Genomic DNA, 21,758 nt, shown 5'->3' on the forward strand with positions numbered 1-21,758 from the left:
TCGTGTTTTTTCCTTTATTAAATCATATTTTTCCTTTCAAAATATTAAGTCGGGTGTCTTTGCCGGTTTCACATTGGCCATGTTGTTCAACTCCAGGCAGTCAGTTCTGTTCATAACTCACCATTTGTTTTGGTCATGGGCACAGGCACAGGCTATAGTGTGTTGCTGTCTGTCGCCCTCTACTGTCCAGGCTAGAGCACACACTCTCTGCAGTGGTTCCCACCCGGCTTCACCAGATCATATGTTAACCCCATATTAAATGCAGCTGGTTTAGCTCTTAATAAAACAAGGTTGATTCTTTCGTTAAAAAAAAATTGTAGAATGTCCTTTTAGTAGAAAAAAAGGCAACTTTTGCCTATTCCTTTTCATCCTAATTAATTGGTTTGCCGTAGCCTCATGTGTCAGTCAACTCAAACGTTTAACTCAACTCTGCGGTGATTTAAAGAAAAAAAAAACAGCTGCATGTCTTGACCATTCTGTCCGTGGTTTATATATACATATACATATAAACATACATACATGGAGTTCTGTGCTCATACAGACATAGGGACATACACACAATGCCAGACGTAGGAGCGGTTAGCACCGCTCAAAAATAATAAACACATCAGGATATTTGCTATCTCTACCTTTGGTCCAATATTACATCAGCAGACTATATTTAATAGTCCCACCTCTTAACTGTCCAGCTGGTGGGAGCATCACTTGTCTCTTGTCTCTTCACATAACCTCCATATTGTAGCTTATGAAATGTTATAATAATGGGAGAAATACAAACCGAAACGTTGTGTCGGTGCTCCGCCTCGAAGCGAGATCAAAGCCTGCAGCTGTGCCTGTGACCCAGCTGGAGAAATAGAGAACTAGTTTTAAAGCTTTTACACAGTTTAGGCAGTAAATATGCAAAGTAATTTAGTCTTCATTTCACACCTTTAACTGCTGGTTCAAATCTTTGAATAAAAAATTGCCATCTTCCTCCGTACAGTCATTCTGTGCTGTCAAGTGATGTCTCTTATTTAATCTGAAATTTACAGACTTGTTGGCTGTAAGCTCAGACAGACAGAGGTTGAAGTTGTGGTTTCAGCTCTCAGCTCTAATCCTTCCCATTTGAGAGAATTGGACCTCAGTGGAAACAACCTGAACGACTCAGGACTACTGGAGCTGCTCTGTGAAGGACTGAAGAGTCTGCACTGTAGGCTGGAGATTCTACGGTAAGATACATTTACCTGATTTATTTTTAGAATTGATCAATTCTGTTTTATTATGCACTGTATTATGTCAATATAATATGAATGCTGTGGTGAGAATGTATTAAGAAACTTATTAAAATGACCCAAACATGTTTAAAAGTCTAATATCCCTTTGAGGAGAATGTATAGGTTACTTTGTCATACAAAAGGGATTGCCCACCTAAAATAGCTCGATCTAAAAGATCACAACGTGCTGAGGACGCAATGCTTGTGAGCTTGTAGATCGCTATTTTATAATGTGCAACATTGTTTTCTCACACAACAGTAAACAAACCAACATACAGTATACAATGTGTGTACAGGATATCTGCACATTTATAAATGTGCAATTTAATGACTTAAGAGTGACCATTTAAAAAAACAAATGGTGTTTCATTCTTCATTCAGACTGGCTCACTGCTACTTGTCAGAGAGATGCTGTGAACTTCTGATCTCAGCTGTAAGCTCTCATCCCTCCCTAAGAGAGCTGGACCTGAGCTCCAGCATGGTGAATGTTCCAGTCGTGGAGAACTGCAAGTGAGTAGACTTGGACTGTGTCCATGTTGGATAGAGCACTGAATGTGCAGTGTTTCCCTCATGTGTCTCTTAACAGTGTATTCACTCTGACACAAAGTCACTAATAGATGTGTGTGTATTTGTGTATTTAGTTAATCAGATTGAACAAAATGAGTGTTTCCTCACTAATGTTTCACTCATGCGTGCGTGCTGCCATAGCAATAGGAACACAAATGTACTATTTTTCACAGAGTTGTAAACTGTAATTAAACCCTCTTCATATCAGTGCTGCAATGAATGAAAAATCAACCTCGATATGGGAAGAGTTTCTAGATGTGATCTTGATCATTCTATGGTAGTGGAAATGATACAGCTATAGCTCAGCATGAATACGTTGAAGCCTACTTCACAGTGCTGTCACATACTGTACAGCCTTTGACAATTTGTGTAGCCACTGTTACGCTTTGATTTGCACAGTGTATAGTTTTGACAAGTGTTATATTCACTTAAGTAGACTGCAGAGAGAACAGTTTAGTGCCTAAAAGAAACTATAGGATAGCAGATAAACAATGACCCTAGCATCTGTCTATAAACAACATGCTATCTAAATAACATTCTGTTCATTTGTGGTTGAGAAATAACAAGACACAACAAGATATATCTGCATAGGAAAGTTGCATCAAGAAGGGATAGAAGGAGACTGGAGTTCTCTAGAGGTTAAGGTGGAGTCTGAGGAGGAGATGAGATCCAAACTGGGCAGCAGTGAGTACTGTATGTCTGGATGGGCTGCAGGACCAAGATAATGATAGGAGAAACACTGTAGTGTCAGCTAGTGGAGACGTTGTGTGAAGTATCATGCATAGTGATCATAAGGACCGCAGGTCTACACTAGAAACGGAGGGGGAGAGAGATGTATTCTGTTTGGTCCGTTTGATGTCCGTTCTTTCTCCCTGTCCGTACTTGTCCGTATGATTACATACACCTCTCAACTGAACGTACTGGACTTGTCCGTAGCAAGAAGTACCCGCGGCCACCGTTGTCAACCGTAGGGGCAGTAGTGAGGAAAATAACTTTTCCTCTGCAAAAAGAGTGGAAAGATGTTGTTCTTCAACGTCTGTAAATATCAACCATACCTCTATGATACAAACATGGAAAGCTCCGTGGCGTGAACAGCGTTCTCATCAAGAGCCCATGGTAAAGTGAAACGGCTGTGAGCCTCGATGGACAAAGACAGCTAGTCTATAGCCTAATATGTTGAAACAGACCCCATCTAAGTTTCCTTTTTATGTAGACATTGTCCTTTTTAATAAGACGGAAAATATTAAATCCTGTTGGTTATTGATTAATCACCCGATTGGATAGATGGGTGCTACTCGAGGTGAGTTTGGTTCATTCAGCCAAAATCTGTTTCACTTGCGTTTCGAATCATATCCTTTTGACAGGCTATAACGTGATACAACGTTAACTGACACAAATGATTTATAAAACAACTTGTGTGGATGACAGAGACATTAGAGTGAAATCCCGACCGGGAAGCGCTGAGAATTGCTTGTGCTCTGCTCTGCTCTCGTGTGCTGCGAGGTTCAATAAAGGCACGTGGGGCGCGGCCCCAACGGGAGCGGAATTGGAGCGGAGGGCGGGTCGGCGCACACATAACGTAGAGGAACTAAGCATTATGACATAATTAACGTATGTCCTCTCTCACCCAAAACGTACACAAAATCAAACGTAGCCCTTTAGACAGTTAGACATTGATGCATTGTTGTTCTACTTCCTACAGAGTCAAACATGGAGGAGAAGTTTGGCTTAATCCTCAACTCATTACCAGATGTGAGTATCTGTCTGTCTGTGTCAATATCACACATTAATATTTTATACACTGTTGTATGCTTGGTTGGCTCCTCCCCAGATGCTGTTCTGAAAACTCTTCAGTAGAGCTTCCAGGGAATTCAGGTTTCTCTGCTCTTGGCCTGGTCCTTAACACCAGCAAGACTAATGCCCCGTTTTCACACAGCCAAACTTCTGGACGTTCTTTTTTCAAAAATTACGGCAATTTTGAAATTCACGCCATGTGAATACGGCCACTTATTTTGTGTGCCGGAAGTTTTGGTGTCCGAAATGTTACGGCAAACTACCTAGTAATTTTTGGTGAAAGTAACAGGAGAATACAAATTCCCCTCTGTGAAAACGCATACCGTGACTTTTGCCTTTTTTTTTTACAAGCAGGTGCGTGCAAGGAGCCAATATGAACCGTTAAAGCATTGTATTTAGGATTGAAATCTCCAGCCTATACGGCCGCGGTGCTGAGAAATGCAAGCTTGCTAGATCAATTCATGGTTCAAACTTATTTGTATTCTATAACCTATTTTTAATTAAGCTGTGTGGGTTTTGATATAAGTCCGGTCTGGAGAACGGGAGACGGGACGCGATGCGCTAATGTTGTGATGAAAGCTGGAATCTTTACCAACTCAAAGAGCTGCATCATTATTAGTTAATAGTTTCTCGTCGTTGTGTGATGATTAAAAGTGTTTTACAGAGCAGTTAGCATCGAGTCTGGTCATCCATCGTTTATGGTGCCGCGTGAAAAAAAAAAACACAGCTAATAATCTACAAGTCCACAAGTGCAACACATTGCATCATGCATCGATCCTTTCTGAACCCTTATGTGTTGTTGCATGAAGACTTGAAGAATATGTCTTGTAACTTGTTAAATCCATTTGTAGGGTTCAGGAACCGTTCAGGGTGAGAGAGAAAAAGAGAGACAGATTGAAGCGACTCGATGCACCCGTTACCCCCCGGCTCCACCGAGCGCGTCGCATCAACGTCAACTCGGGAACGTCAATTCACGTTCAGTGGAGCCAGTCGAACAAGCAGCCAGACCATGTGGCACGTTGCCATGCCTGCTAATTATAAGAGACTATGGGCTTGATTTCCGTAAAGTTGCTTGTATATATTGATAGTTTCTGTTTCTGCGTTTTATTTGTTGTAAGCTTGTAGATTGCCAATTTTCAAGTAGCAGATGTGGCGATGCGTATAGTTTTAAAGTGCTCGTGTGGCCTAGATACCGGTAACATCACTTTTTGGGGCTTTTTTGTACACCTGGTTGCTTATTTCTCTCGCAAAGTCTGGCAACACAGACTTTCATACAGCGACAATGGTTTAGTGAAAACAAGGTATTTTATGGCTATGCCAGCATTTTTACTGCCAATGAGGGCATGTGAAAACACCCAAAAAACCAAACTCACAGCAAGTTGAAAATTATTATGCTAATTATTTTGCAGGAAAAATTCCGGAACTGTAGTGAAAACATGCCTTACGTTTAAACACACCACCAAATAACAGGCTAATAAAAGATGTTTTCTAATAAAGAATGCTCACATTCCATTATATGGACCCGAGGGCTTGTAGATTAGCTATATTTCCAAAACAACCGACCTACAAGCTCACCATGCGTTGTGAGCTTTTATATCTGCTATTTTCAGCGAGATTTATTTTATTTCTACTGCATCTCTTCTCCACTAGTCCCTCGTTAATAATTTTGACAAAATTGTCAATATATTTAGTTTTAGTCAGAGCTTAGTTTCTATTTCGTTTTCGTCAGTGAAAAAAGCGAGTCGACGAACATTTAGTCATAGTTTTAGTCAACCAAATCAACACTAGAAGAAAGGTTTCTAAAACGTGTGCGCATGCGTGCATGTTTGAAAAAATAGCAGATCAACATGCTCACGGTGCCGCGCTGTGAGCTTGTAGATCTGCTATTTTTTGAACAATCGTGAACATTTGTGCAGGTCTTTGAATATTTTTGACCCGATTCCATTCTGAACCGTTCTTCTAAATCAGTGGTCCTCAAACCTTTTCATTTCACGGTCCCCCAAAATTACATGGATTTGGCCGTGGACCCCCATCTCAAAATATGTTTTTCCAGGGACCCCCTGAAGCAAAGTTGGCTTTGATAAATATATCATTCAAAGGTTTGCACAAATGTTCATGCTTTTTCAAAAATAGCAGATCTACAAGTTCATAGGGTGTCATGTGGTCACTGGGTGCCAGAGTAGTTGGCGGAGACTTCCACCCGTCCGGGGACCCCACAGGGGTCCTTGGGGGCTTACCAGGGGGTCCCCAGTAAACTAGTTCACGCCACAATTTATACACTTTAACCATATTTCTCTCTATTGGCTATTCAAAAATACAGATCTACAAGCTCATTGGCCGTCATTTGGTCATTTGGTGCCAGAGTAGTTGGCGGGGATCCCCCCAGCGTCCGCGGACCCCCAGGGGTCACGGACTGTGCACCAGGGGGTCCCCAGTAAACTAGTTTGTGCCACATTTTAGACTTTGAGCATGTTGTTCTCTATTGGCTATTCTAAAAATAGCAGATCTACAAGCTCATAACGCGTCATTTGGTCACTGGGTGCCAGACTAGTGGGCGGCGACTTGCACCTATCCGGGGACCCCACAGGGGTCCTTGGGGGCTTACCAGAGGGTCCCCAGTAAACTAGTTCACGACACATGTTATGCCCTTTAACCATATTGCTCTCTATTGGCTATTCTAAAAATAGCAGATCTACAAGTTCATAGTGTGTCATTTGGTTTCTGGGTGCCAGACTAGTGGGCGGCGACTTGCACCTGTCCGGGGACCCCACAGGAGTCCTTGGGGGCTTACCAGGGGGTCCCCTGTATAGTTCACGCCCCTTTTTACGTACTTTAACCATACTGCTCTCGATTGTCTTTTCAAAAATACAGATCTACAAGCTCATAGGGCGACATTTGGTCATTTGGTGCCAGAGTAGTTGGCGGGGATCGCCCCGCGTCTGCGGACCCCCAGGGGTCACGGACTGTGTACCAGGGGGTCCCCAGTAAACTAGTTTGTGCCACATTTTATATACTTTGAGCATATTGTTCTCTATTGGCTATTCTAATACAGATCTACAAGCTCATAGCGTGTCCTGTGGTCACTGGGTGCCAGAGTAGTGGGCGGCGACCTCCACCTGTCCGGGGACCCCACAGGGGTCCTTGGGGGCTTACCAGAGGGTCCCCAGTAAACTAGTTCATGCCACATTTTATGCCCTTTAACCATACTGCTCTCTATTGGCTATTCAAAAATACAGATCTACAAGCTCACTGGCCGTCATTTGGTCATTTGGTGCCAGAGTAGTTGGCGGGGATCCCCCCAGCGTCCGCGGACCCCCAGGGGTCACGGTCTGTGCACCAGGGGGTCCCCAGTAAACTAGTTCGAGTCACATTTTAGACTTTGAGCATATTGTTCTCTATTGGCTATTCTAAAAATAGCAGATCTACAAGCTCATAACGCGTCATTTGGTCACTGGGTGCCAGACTAGTGGGCGGCGACTTGCACCTGTCCGGGGACCCCACAGGGGTCCTTGGGGGCTTACCAGAGGGCCCCCAGTAAACTAGTTCACGCCACATTTTATGCACTTTAACCATACTTCTCTCTATTGGTTATTAAAAAATAGCAGATCTACAAACTCATAGCGTGTAATTTGGTCACTGGGAGCCAGACTAGGGTGCGAGGACCCCCATCAGTCCGTTTCACCCACAGGGGTCAAAATCGGCCAAAAACGTACAAGCTCACGGCGCGCTGTGAGCTTGTAGATCTGCTCTTTTTGAAACATCCTGAAAGGTGTGAATATTTTCACCCCATTCTATAAATGTCTTCCAAATCAGTGCTTCTCAAACTTGTTCATGTCAAGGACCCCCAAAATGACACGCGTTTGGCCACGGACCCCCATCTCAGAATATCTTGTTCCAGTCACAAAAGTTCGCTTTTAAAAAGGTGCATTCAAAATGTATTTGTAAAAAAAAAAAAAAAAAAAAAAGAAACATTATAAAAGAAAAAAAAAAAGATCTATAAGCTCACAGAGCGGCACTCGGTGCCGTGCTGTGAGCTTGTAGATCTGCTATTTTTCAATAGTTGAAGCATAAAATAATGGTGTGTGTGTGTGTGTGCGTGCGTGCGTGCGTGCGTGCGTGCGTGCGTGCGTGCGTGTGTGCGCGTGCGTGCGCGCGCGTGTTGTGTGTCAGTCAGTGAATGATGTATTTAATGCTTACTGTGTTTTTTCTCATCAGGTTTTCAGCGTCTCACTCTGGACACAAACACAGCAAGCAGAGAACTCTCTCTGTCTAAGGACAACCGGAAGGTGACACGTCTGGAAGAGGGACAGGTTCAATATTCTGATCATCCTGAGAGGTTTGATGGATGGTCTCAGGTTCTGTGTACAGAGGGTCTGACTGGACGCTCTTACTGGGAGGTGGAGTGCAGTGGAGTGGTTCAGATAGCAGTGACTTATAGAGGGATCAGCAGGAAAGGACGGGATGGTGACTGTAGGCTTGGACTCAATAGCATGTCCTGGAGTCTGCTCTGTCTGCAGGGTATCAGTTACAGTGTCAGACACAATAGTAAGGAGACTGTCCTCCCTGTCAGTCCCTCTATGGACTCCAACAGAGTAGCAGTGTATGTGGACTGTCTTGCTGGGACTCTGTCCTTCTACACAGTGTCCTCTGACTCACTGACACACCTCAAAACCTTCCAGACCACCTTTACTGAACCTCTGTATGCTGGGTTCAGGTTAGACTGGTTCTCCTCCTCCTACTCCTCAGTGTGTCTGTGTGAGCAGAGATAGAGTCTCTATGTGAGGGTGACATCAGGTCGCCATGGTTACTCAACATGTTTGAGTGAGTGCAGGTTGTCATGGTGACTCATGGACTCCATATTTGGGCATGAGTGACTCATGGTGACATCACAGTGACATCATAATGATGATGTAATCAGCAGCACAGTGACATCACACATTACAGCTCCCGTAGATTCAGTGTTTCTCTGACGTTGTCATGACAACACCCCCATTTGTTTGACCTTTGACCCCGGACACCCATAAGACAAGATTTGTGTAGTTAAAAATGTTACAAATTATATAAAAGAAACACAGACATTTTTTATTCATTTTTTTATCGTGAACATTTGTGCAGGTCATTGAATATTTGTTACCTGATTCTATTCTAAACCGTTCTTCTAAATCAGTGGCCAAACACTTTTTCATTTCAAGGACCCCCAAAATTACATGTAATTTGCCACGGACCCCCATCTCAAAATGTGTTGTTCCAGGGACCCCCAGAAGCAAAGTTTGCTTTGTAAAATATACATTCAAAGGTTTGCACAAAAAATAAATAGCAGATCTACAAGCTCACAGCGTGTCATTTGGTTGTTTCATGCCAGAGTGGTGTTCGGTGACCTCCATGCGTCTGGGGACCCCACAAGGGTCGTGGACTGCGTACCAGGGGGTCCCCAGGAAAAACAACATTTTAACAATATATTAACCACTTTAAGATTATCGTTCGGGGGTGGGTGGGGGGTGGTGGCTGGCTATTAAAAAATACAAATCTACAAGCTCATAGCGTGTCTTTTGGTCGTTTGGTGCCAGACTGTTGTTCGGTGACCTCCATGCGTCTGGGGACCCCACGAGGGTTGTGGACTGCATACCAGGGGGTCCCCAGGAAAAGTAGTTAACATAGCATCACAATCATTTGAACCACTATATCCATTTGTATGTTGGCTATTCAAAAACAGCAGATCTACAAGCTCACAAGGCGTTGCAAAAAATTTAAACTTTCTTTTAAATTATATATATATTTTTAATTGTAACAACACAGATGTTGGAGGTCCCTGGTACAAATATGTTCAAATGGGGATCCCTGGTACAAATGTGTTCAAATGGGGGTCCCTGGTACAAATGTGTTCAAATGGGGGTCCCTGGTACAAATATGTTCAAATGGGGGTCCCTGGTCAAATCCATATTAACGTCAAACTCTATGGTATAAAATGAGTCGTCACCACATGGAGCTTTAGATCTTAGATTAGATCAGATAGAAGTGCACAAACCTCCACTCCACACATTTATAAATATGGATCATAAATACTGTCCATGAATGATGATGATGTAAATATCAGTGTCATACTTGTGTCTCTTATGTTGATACAAACTCATATTTTATGTTTATTTGATCTTTTATATTTTTACACAATAGACAGAGATAAAGTGTATATTTGATGATGTAATTGTCACAGTATCAATATTGTTTCTTGTATATAAACCTTTATACTGAACCACTTGAACCCCATATAATTTATTGACTGGGGTTCCCCAGGGTTCTGTAATTGGTCCCCTGCTTTTCCCCACCTCTACACCAAATGTCTTGGGTGAAAATAGCAGATCTACAAGCTATCTGATAGCTAAGATCTACGTCACAAAGAGACACATTGTGAGCAGTGTTCATTTTGACAGATAATTTGTGTCATATTTTAGTCACTCTGAAACGTTTTAGTTTTAGTCTAAATTTAGTTGACTAAATAACATTAGACTTTAGCAGACTAAATCTACAGTTGATTTAGTCGACTAAAATGTATTTTTGAAGGTCTGTGATGACGTCGTAATGCTCACAGTGTGTCTGTGTCGTGTTGTGAGCTTGTAGATCTGCGATTTTCAGTGTGCAACACCCACACACACAACCAAGCATAAAATTACTTGTCTTTTAGTTCTACTGGATCTCTTCTCCACGAGTCCTTCCATGACATTTTAGTCTAGTTTTTTATTTGTTGAAGAAATGTGCACTTTGTCAAATATTAGTCATACAGAAGATCATTATACCATTATTTATCTTTCATTGAATATTAATGTGATTCTGTTCTCATTGTTCACATGTTATTGTATGATCATGATGTTATTGTATGATCATGTTATTGTATGATCATGATGTTATTGTATGATCATGATGTTATTGTATGATCATGATGTTATTGTATGATCATGATGTTATTGTATGATCATGATGTTATTGTATGATCATGTGTAGAAGTAATAATTGTTTAATAAATGTATCGTTGACAGTCTGTCGTTGGTCCTGTGTATTAATATTCATAGTGTTGTCAGTATAGATTCAGACTGAAGTAATTAAAGAGGGTCATGTTTACATGTTTAGAATTATAACAGCTGAAATCAATAATATATCAGTATTCCAGTATTAACCTGCGGGCCGCATTAAGTGAAGGTGGGGGCCCCATGTGGCCCCCGGGCCGCCAGTTGCCCTTGTATGCTCTGGATTAAGAGTGTCTGCTAAATGACTGAATTGTTTTAGATTGTTTTAGTTTTAGATTGTTTTAGAATGTTTAGAATTGTAACGGCTGAAATCAATAATATATCAGTAGTGAAGGTGGGGGCCGCCAGTTGCCCATTGTACTTGCCTGAATTATAAATTGTAAAGTACGCAGACCACGTATACTTTATACAACCGGGTACCGAAAAGCCCCACCCTTTGAAACGTCCCATCTGCCATGTTGGCCATAGCTTATTTACATCTACTTGTAGATCAATAAAAGTGAAAATAGCTGATTTACATCTACTTGTAGATCATGAAAGTGAAAATAGCTGCTTGTAGATCAGCTATTTTCACCATTCGTCTTATACTATTTCACACATTGGCAAATGTTGGACCAGTTTTTAATAGTATAGTTTGTTGATTATTCTTTTATGCCGTTTTGTGCTCTTTTTTTAATTTCGTTTCAAGTCCTTACAATGTCACTTCACCGTCATCTGGGGACCCCCTGGGGGTCCCGACCCACAGGTTGAGAACCAGTGCAATACTAGGGATATAATAAGTTATTAGAATAATAAACAGGTTGATAAAAAACACACAGGAGTCGGTAGTTGATGCCATGGTAACTTTTATGTTTGTATCGTCCAATCAAACGTCAGCTTATAGTCAGGACATTATGACATAACATTAACATTTCATACAGCACGTTGATGACATCAGCTGTGAACACACACATGACATGTTGTTTGTTTACTGGACAACAAGCCTTTAAATGTTTTAATCAAACTGTCTTCAATGCTTTAAATGTTTTAATCAAACTGTCTTCAATGCTTTAAATGTTTTAATCAAACTGTCTTCAATGCTTTAAATGTTTTAATCAAACTGTCTTCAATGTTTAAATGTTTTAATCAAACTGTCTTCAATGCTTTAAATGTTTTAATCAAACTGTCTTCAATGCCTCGGAAAAAACACCAACCCCAATCTTACCTCCTTCTCTTGACAGATGTTTTATTTTTAGGAAATTAAACGTTTTAAAACTATTTTAAATCAAAACTGTCGGTTTATCTCCGTCATCCCCATCTGGGGCATATTTGATCAATTAAAAAAATAAAGAAAAAGGTATTTAAACAAATAAAAATGTGAGCTTGTAGATCTGCTCTTTTCACAGTCTGTCGCGCGAGGAAGAAGAGAGGGCTGATGTGGTTCTTAATCTTTTTTTCAAATAAAAATAACGGTACGGTATCTTTCCCGGTGACACGTAACAAAATAAAATGTTAAACAACCGTGTAAAAATAACCCACATCCAAATCACACAGAAGAAACAAAATAAATGAAAAGTCAGTGGTTCTCTCTGAGTAAAATGCCCACAACAATGAAAACGGAATGTCTTAAAAACAATCAAAATTAAACTTTAAAAAACAAAAGAACTCATGACTGAAATACGAGGCACAAAACATCTTTCTTTTAAACACACAACGTTGTCAACTCTTTAAAGGACAACTTTGTTTTTTCACAACAAAGGTTCATATTTTAGATAGTCATTAGAGAAAAGAAAAGATGAGTGTTAAAATGTTTTCATTCACTGCTTTCTAGTTTTAGTGATTTTAACTATTTTGATTTGCATGCATGTTCCCAGGATGGGGTCATGTGTACAAGTGACTAAATATGTATTTTTAGACACAATAAGCCCATTCCCAGGACGCATTGCGATCTTTCATGGGCAGATGTGACTTATGGGGGCTAGTAGTGTTACTGTAAACAGTAACAAAGAAATTGCCGGCTTATTGTGTCTAAAAAGACATTTTAGCCACTTGTACGCATGCCCCCACCCACTGAAATCAAAATACTAAAATCACTAAAACAATAGAAAGCAGTAAATGTAAATATTTTAAACACTCATCTTTTCTTTTCTCTAAAAATTACAATCTAAAATAGGAACCCTTGTTGTAAAAAACTAAAGTTGTCCTTTAAAGCTATCCTTCTTTCCTCTCCTATCCTCATTTATAAACTCAACTCATCAATAGTCACGTCTTCTCAAACTCTATTCCTCTGAATTAAACCGGCTTACATTTAATTTCACGTGCGCCGCAGATGTCTTATTAATAGTCCTGACTCGATAACCTGAAATAAAAAGACGATTGCCTCTTTTTCTTCTTAATAAAAACGAATCATTATTTCTCAGGGAGATTTGCAGGTCTTTTTCTATGTCTTGAGGCTAAACTCTCTAGTCTAGAACTAGTCTCTCCCCTGCATTGTGTGTGTGTGGTTGTGTCGCCCCCTCTAGGCGACGTAGGGGAAGTGCAGCAGCACAGCCTGTCCAGGTTTCAGGGTGAACTTGCTGAGGTCCAGCATGGATTCTGCCTCCAACGCTGGGTCTGTGGACAGCTTGACCTTGGCCTGGTCTGGTAGACCCAGCTTAGCTGTGAACACACACATTTTAACCGTTTATTTATGTCCACATGAGAGATACAGTACAAGGACACAAATATTACAAGGTGCTGTAAATAACGTACAGTCAGCAAATCCTGGACAAATACATCCAATAACCACACACCATTCAAGGGTACAAGTAAAGCCCTTTGCACACAGGACAGTTGCTTTTCTTTTCTTTTTTTTTGCTGCGTGAATAAAACACATTGGATTTGGTGTGCAAGGCTGTGTGGAATCGGCGCTGCGGATCCAAAAAGAGTCATAAAAGGAGTGATGAGTTTTTTACCGCATGCGACAAGACGCACAAATCGAACTGGGTTCGATCGAGAAAAAAAGCACGGCCGCAGCCACTCGTCGCGCCCCTAATTCTGATCCGACTACCGACAGTAGAAGAGATTGCACAGACCTTTGCAAGCCGTTTAGCTGCTTTTTTTGGCGTTCCAAGTTGTTGGAAGCCTCTTACAACCAACCTATGTACAGTACATGTCCAAGGCTGCCAAAGATGAACACAAATAGATCGCACCTATAGCCTAGCTCTGTGATGGTTCGTAGGAGCGGCTGGTATTTAATGACTTTGGTCATAAAGGCTTCCTCTAGGCTAGAATCAAAGGTTCAGGCCACTTCAAGAATGGAAACTGATTTGTCTCCTTCATTGACAACAACGCACACGCACACACACGCACACGCACACGCATACGCACACGCACACGCACACACACACGCACACGCATACGCACACGCACACGCACACGCACACACACACGCACACGCACACGCACACGCATACGCACACACACACACACACACACACACACACACACACACACACACACACGCGCACACAGGAGACAGGAGTTATATACTGCAGTGCTTTTCACACTTTTTTGGACCGTAAAAAAAAACTATTTTATCCAAGGCATCCCTGAATTACACTGTTTCTTACATTTTATTACGTTACGTAAATATGCACATTTCTCCACCTGAGATACGGTCACAGAGAACACTTCACCTCCAGCATCCTGTTCTGGGCAAGGAATTTTTAGAAGGAAGAGACACCAACGCCATTTTCTCTATCTCGCAATTACAACCGTCAGATTCGTCGCACCATGTGGGTGACAAACTGCAGCCGGAAGTTTGGTAGAATGCACTGGAGTCAGTGGAAGCCTGCCCTGTAGAGCAGCTCATGAACAAACACTATTTATGAACAATATGAGACCTTTATAACATACCATACTCTACTCAGGAAAATAGGGTTAGGGTTCGATACAAAAATAGGGTTCGATGTGTGCACTGTGTCATTTTATAGAGGTATCTAAAGAACAAAAAGTGGGTTTCTGAACTTGTCACCGTTTCCTGTCTGGGAACCAAATCTTGCGATACTTCAGAGACAAACTATTGTTATTTACTGCTATTATTATTATTATTATTATTATTATTTGATTATATACTGTGCACATCGAAAAGCAAGTGATTGTAAAAAATACCTTTGACATGTTTTCTTTTATATTCCTGAACAGATTATATGACAAAATGTCTCAGTCGCTCATAGTGATTGTTCATGAGCTGATCTAGCTCTAACCGGTGGTCACGTGTTTCCCTAGCTCTGGTCCATCGCTTTCACCTCCCGCATTGCTCCCGGTGAAGCTCTGACAGACCCGTCGGGAAACGCATGGACTCGAGATTGTCGGCCCCGCCGAGCGCTCAATACTAGTGAAAATAAACAAAACCGTTTCACTACTCACCAAACCAAAGGTCGTTTTGCGCTGTTGAAAGTCTATTCTCCGCGGTGGTGAACCCCTCAGCACCCCACCTACTCTGTAAAATACATTATTTTTGGCATGAAATAAAGTGCATCCAACTCGACCGCCGGGAACCATTGTATCTGCGGTGGCCGCTAGGTGGCCTGAGGTGTGTGCGTTTTATTTCATGACAAAAATAATGTATTTTACAGAGTAGGTGGGGTGCTGAGAGGTTTACCACCGCGGAGAATAGACTTTCAACAACGCAAAACTACCTTTGGTTTGGTGAGTAGTGAAACGGTTTTGTTTATTTTCACTAGTATTGAGTGCTCGGCGGGGCCGACAATCTCGAGTCCATGCGTTTCCCGACGGGTCTGTCAGAGCTTCACCGGGAGCAATGCGGGAGGTGAAAGCGATGGACCAGAGCTAGTGTTTCCCTTCCTTCTAAAAGACTTCCTTGATTCTGGCAAGGAAGATAAGGAAGGAATGGAAACACGTGACCACTGGGCATGTGCCATGTCTGGCTATGAAGCTCACCAAGGGTGCCAGAACTCGCACTAGAACTCGCACCGGAAGCGCGATAAAATACATGTCAGTGAAGCCACCGCAGTTTTCCCAACGACCCTGAGCGCAACGGTGGGGGCCGATGGGCAATAGGCTTCCCACACTCCCGCGCCCCCACCGTTGCGCTCAGGGTCGTTGGGAAATCCACACAGCACAAAAAAATTTGTGACATGCCTTCTTTTATTTTCCTGAGCTGAGTATGTTATAAAGGTCTCACTTTTTCATAAATAGTGTTTGTTCATGAACTTCATGAGCTGCTGGGAGGCTGCTCCACAGTCTTACACTAAACTTCCGGTTGCAGTTTGGCACCCATGGTGCGACCAATCTGCAGTTTGGCACCCATGGTGCGACCAATCTGCAGTTTGGCACCCATGGTGCGACCAATCTGCAGTTTGGCACCCATGGTGCGACCAATCTGCAGTTTGGCACCCATGGTGCGACCAATCTGAAGTTTGGCACCCATGGTGCGACCAATCTGAAGTTTGGCACCCATGGTGCGACCAATCTGCCGGTTGGAACTGCGAGATAGCGAAAGGGGCGTGGATGTATTTACCTTGGATTCTGGGGGGAAGGCTCACCAATATTAGCCGATCTACAAGTTCATAATGCGTCACGTTGTGACACGTCGTGAGCTTGTAGATCGGCTATTTTTGGTGAGGAGAGGAAAAAAGAACTCATCAAGTACAGTGTACAGTTACATGTACCTGTGTCCATGGTGACAGTGAGGTATTTCTACTTTAACTACAAGCTAGGTGTGGGCGATATGGTGATAATTATCGTTGAGACGATACAATGTCTCCACGATATGCCTTTTCAGAGGTATCGTATATATCGTGATACAATTGATGGAGCCTTGTTTGAAAAAATCCTGTTTAATCGTTAATACAGAGATTCATTGCAGAATTCAATTTAAAGTTATACCATGTAACTTTTTTTATAAAACAAATCTTAAAATTGTCCTAACTGTTAAATCGCTAAAGTTTTAGAACCCCCACTCTGTTATTTTCAGCTTCTGAAGCCTTCTCTTTTTATGTTTTCTATGAGTTGTGAGGGGGGGAGAATTTCCCGGCAATGATGTCATCTCCCACATGATACACTACCGGCCAATCACAGCGCCGATCATACACCACCGGCCAATCACAGCGAGTCTTGCTGTCTCTAAAGGAAGTAGCTTCCCTCAGCAACTGTGTTTACATTGGTGAAGGAATCTTGCTTGCTACTCCCTCAATTCTGGTCTAAAAATGATGGGAGACGGCTCTACGGAATCGTATCGGCAAGGCGGAGGTGCTCGCGATGGCCGCGGTGGTCGCGGCGACTCCGGCCGAAAAAAGCAATACCGCTACTGACCACTAGTTGAGCAGCTTCCACAGTACAGCTTTAAACCTGCATTTTGGTCTAAATCAGTAGTTCTCTCAACAGTCAAGTTTATAAGTATGTTCATTATCTAACACATAATGTATAGCATTACAGTAACAACACACTATTCCCTGTATTAAAATAAACAACAAAAAATAAAACTAGGCTACTGCATGTTTAAATATCCTTGTTGTCACTCAGACTTTAAACTACTGCATGTTTAAATAGATTCCTTGTTGTCAGACTTTTAGAGCTTGACCAATCCTCTGCTTGTCATTTGGCGCCCTCTGTCGCTGAAACAGTGGAAGTGCAACAGCATTCACACAACATGATTCAAGTTCAATTTCAAACCACAACTTTTATAAAAACACCAAATGTTACAATGTTACAATATTTAATGTTACGTGTTTATAAATAATATATTTATTAAATAAAACATAATCCTGTTCGTCTCCTCACACATTGCTGCCTCTCAGGATAATATGATAATAACAACAATAATGGTAATATGGAATAAAACTAAATAAAAGACAGCATGAATGACCTCAAGTGTGACATTAATTATTGACAGTTTACACACATACAGACAAATGTTATAAAGACATAATTACATTGGCTGTGGGTCCAGAGGTTACATACGGTTGAAAAGGACCTACTGTCAAACACGGGCTTCCACAGTCCCTGTGGCGCAACCGGTTAGCGCGTTCGGCTGTTAACCGAAAGGTTGGTGGTTCGAGGAGACAGCGATAATCAACCTCTCTGACAAAACCTTGTCTGAGGCCTGCTCATCAGCATTGGGTAAGGGGCTGAGTTTTGTGCCCACTACAAATGCTAATGACTTCGAAACCTACATTGACTTTCAGAAGTTCTTTAGAAATCTAAGACTAAAAGAATGTTTCCATTCCAACATGAATAATTCTCCCCCCACTGTTGTCCAGTCTGCAGAGTCTGCCCCGCCCCCTGACAATGACTCTGACACCCCTTCGGCCCCCCTCAGTGGTCCCACGTACAATCCCTTCAAGAAGAAATCCACATTTATTCCTTATAAAAATCCAAATGCTTCACTAGACACGTATTGCCGTTTGGTGGAGAATGATGTGAAAAATGTATTAAAAAAGAAAAAGGAATATAAGGTGTACAATAATTTGTCTAAAACTGAACGGGATGCATTATTAGACCTGAGTAAGGATAACAAAGTTGTAGTACGTCCTGCTGATAAGGGAGGTGCGATTGTGTTGCAAAATGTTAATGATTATGTTTCTGAAATGAACAGACAGTTGAATGACACCATATTCTATGAGAAACTGCCATCTGATCCTACCTTGAGGTTTATGTCTCATGTGCATTTACAATTATCTACTCATTTGAATAACTCTGAATTTGATCAGGCCACGTTTGAATTCCTGAAGGTTAATAACCCTGTGATTCCAGTCATATACACCCTTCCAAAGATACATAAGGGTTTAACTACTCCTCTCATTGTAGGCCTATAGTGAGTGGTATTGGTAGCCTCACAGAGAATATCTCTGCATATGTGGATCATTTTATTAAGTCAGAGGTTACTGCTTTGCCCTCTTATATAAGGGACTCTATAGACTTCATTAATTTGCTTAAATCATATGGGAATATGACTGAGTCATCTATATTTGCCACTTTTGATGTTCAGAGTCTTTATACTAATATACCTCATGAGGGTGGACTTGAGGCACTTCAGTTTTTCCTTAGACAACGCCCACCTGCATCCAAACCGAGCACAGAGTGCATATTGGATTTTAGTCCAGTAAAAATAAAGCTGAGGTTGGAAAAATTGTGTTATTTAGTTTTTCAACTGATTCCGACAGGAAATTAGGTCTACTAGCCAGGATAAAAAATCTACCATAATCTGCTCACTGCAAATACCCACAGTGGCCAAATCAAGTTGGGCTCCCATCGACTTTCTATACAGGAGGAAAATACCCAGAAAAAAACCTGCTTTAAGTAGGATGTGAGGGGTCTAACTAGGGGTTTGTCATGATGCTGAATCCATTGCAAGCATTTGTTTTGCACAAAAAACATTCATTGGCCCCAGAAAACGCCCACAAAACTGATGAAAAGTGATGACTCATCACTTTTCATCACTAAACCATCATTTTCTGGGGCCATTTTTAGCCCAAGGAATGTTTTTTTTCCGGAGGATCTGTAGTGACGATGCTTCATATGCAAAACAGTCCTCTGACCTCTCTAACAGGTTCCTCAGTAGAGGTTACAAAAACGAGTGGGTGGATGCAGCTAGAGAGCGCTTTGACCAGGTAACACAAAATGATTGCCTGCGCCCCCAAAATAAGAAAACCGGGAATAATATTCCTATGTGCTGCACTAAATATTCTCCACTGGGCTCAGAGTTTAGGGGTGCCATTCAAAAACATTGGCATATTATCCAGTCTGATCCGAGGTTGAAAAATGCTTTTCCAGAAAAACCAAGACTTGTGTTTAAACGCTCTCCCAACTTGAGGGACAGTCTGGTGAAATCAGATTTGGGCACTCAGAGTATTTCCAACTTCCCAGTGGTACCAGATGGAAACTATAGATGTGGCAACTGTGTACAATGTACTTATACAACAAAATGCAAGGTTTTCAGTCATCCCCACACAGGCCGGGATATATCCATACGTGGTGCAATTACATGTAGCACTACACATGTGCTATATCTGATCCGTTGTCCCTGTTTGTTGGCATACGTGGTGGGCAAGACTTCACGGGCTCTACGCACCAGGATTACTGAACATAGGAGCAGCATAAGAAATGGAGACGAACGTAATCCTGTTGCTGCACATTTTTAAAAAGCTGGTCATAACCTCAATAACTTGCGGTATGTTGGTGTGGAGAAGGTTGAAAAGCCACCAAGAGGTGGAAATCTTGAAAGGTTACTCCTCCAACGTGAGACATATTGGATTTATTTCCTCAATACAATGTCTCCAGATGGTTTAAATGAGGAATTTGATGTGAAGCCTTTCCTCTAGTTTATATTTGTTTTCCCCTTATTCCCTCATTGGTACTTCTAGGCTGATTCTCAAAAGCCAGTTAGTGGTCTAGATATCAGTTAGTGGTCTAGAGATCAGTTAGTGGTCTAGAGATCTAGCCTACAGATTCCCCTGTGCAGAAGGTCCCCAGTTAGTGGTCTAGATATCTAGCCTACAGATTCCCCTGTGCAGAAGTCCCCAGTTCTTGTTGTTTTTGTACTTTATTTGTAAACTTTAACTTTTTTCATGACTAAAGGTTTTAACGTTTTGTATATAATTATCTTATTGTTTATAACATGTACTACTTCATTGATACACTGTATGTAAGTTTGTTTAAGTATTTGAGTAAAGGTACTCTTTTGAGGGGTGGAGCTATGTATCCAGTCCCTGTGATTGGAGTAGGGTGGTTTGAGCACCACCCTACTCCCAGGTGTTATGCCTTACAATCAAGTAATGGTCCTGTATATAAGGGGTTCTTTGTTTGTTACTACAACTTTTGCCTGATGAAGATGTAATAGTCGGAACGTTGCAGCCAGTTGCCTATAATAAAAGTACGTTTTTGAACAGTGTGCAGGCGTTTTTCTCTTTCCATTATCTGATACCTTGATGTCCAGCACCTGGCCTGAATATAGGCTTGAGATGTGCACACAATCTTGTCTATGAGTGGTTCGAATCCACCCAGGGACGGAGATGTTTTTAACATCAGAAACAAGCCCTGCTCCAACTCCACAACGATCAAGAAGAAGGTGATTGGTTCATTTGGCTTCCTGCCCCGCCCCCCCAAGACCGGCCACTTTGTAAACAGAAGCCACATGTAGTGGAGAGAGAGAGAAAGAGACAGTGATTTATGCTTGGCCTAGCCTAGCACAGCACAGCTAACATCTATCTGGTTGATTGATTGAAGACTTTGTAGACCCATTTCTTGTTTACAAGTTTGAGACTAAATGCACAGGTGACTGTATCATGTGATCAATTCCCACCATTCCCCAAACCTGTTGTTTTGGGGAGCGCTGGTTTCATTGGCTAATTTTGGTACCGACCTGCGCGCGCATCTAGGTTCTTATCAGTGTAACGTGGAACAGAAATGCATTAATTAGAAGTTTGCATAGGAACAACGGGTACAGTTTTGTGACGTGACGGTACAGTTCACTGGTACAAGGTCTACTAAAAGGACATCCTAGAAAGGCACTTGGCTTATTTGCACAGGAAACCATTGAAGTATATCATATAGCCTATCCACCCATGTTAACACTAGCAGTTGCAGTGTGATGTATGGCTAAACCAGGCTACCTTAGGCTAGCTGTGACACTTTGTGACTGTCGATGTATTTGATCAGATCTAGTTTATATGGATTATATGGACCACTGCCAACCTCATGCAGAGGAGATGAAAAGGACGAGTGTTGATATGAGGAAGAGTTTGTTTTCTGTTTTAACCCGACACATTCAGTTTGCTAACATGTTTCTTGTTTGATTGATTGAAGAATGTAATAGACGGTTGCATAGGAAAAGGTACAGTTTCATGACAACTAAAAGGAGATCCTAGTAAGCTTTTTGGCTTATTTGCACAGGATCCCAGTTTATGTAACTCATAATGACAGACAGACAGAACATGTACAGTACTATGCATATAGGATACCGTGGTGATGAGCGGTGAGGTGAGCCCAAGAAGGAAGGCCAAGCAGGATCCTAATCAGTTTGTTTTGGGCTGTTTTGAGCTTAGATTTTAAGGCATTTGGGGCACGCATCGTGATACCATGCATGGACGACGTTGAATATTGCGTGTCTGATACTTTTATCAGGCTTGCTTTACTAGCATGG

General features: G+C 41.8%; 2 protein-coding genes across 2 annotated transcripts in view; one reads left to right on the forward strand and one right to left on the reverse strand.

Annotated features, from left to right (window-relative positions):
* The first annotated feature begins 1,639 nt into the window (after nucleotides 1-1,639).
* LOC308298482 (neoverrucotoxin subunit beta-like) lies at nucleotides 1,640-8,538 on the forward strand. The gene is made up of 3 exons (XM_080742089.1): nucleotides 1,640-1,763; nucleotides 3,523-3,572; nucleotides 7,830-8,538. Exons 1-3 carry the CDS (start codon nucleotides 1,732-1,734, stop codon nucleotides 8,381-8,383), a joined length of 636 nt encoding a protein of 211 aa, XP_080598215.1. The 5' UTR covers nucleotides 1,640-1,731; the 3' UTR covers nucleotides 8,384-8,538.
* Nucleotides 8,539-12,676: 4,138 nt separating this feature from the next.
* Nucleotides 12,677-21,758, reverse strand: part of slc3a2a (solute carrier family 3 member 2a) — a 78,050-nt gene continuing 68,968 nt past the window's right edge. The window contains exon 11 of the mRNA XM_080742087.1: nucleotides 12,677-13,270. Within this exon, the coding sequence (XP_080598213.1) occupies nucleotides 13,131-13,270 (140 nt within the window). The 3' untranslated portion in view covers nucleotides 12,677-13,130. The remainder of the gene's footprint in view (nucleotides 13,271-21,758) is intronic.

Source organism: Nannobrachium achirus (genome assembly GCF_963921795.1).
Source record: "Nannobrachium achirus genome assembly, chromosome: 14".
NCBI classification, from domain to species: domain Eukaryota; kingdom Metazoa; phylum Chordata; class Actinopteri; order Myctophiformes; family Myctophidae; genus Nannobrachium; species Nannobrachium achirus.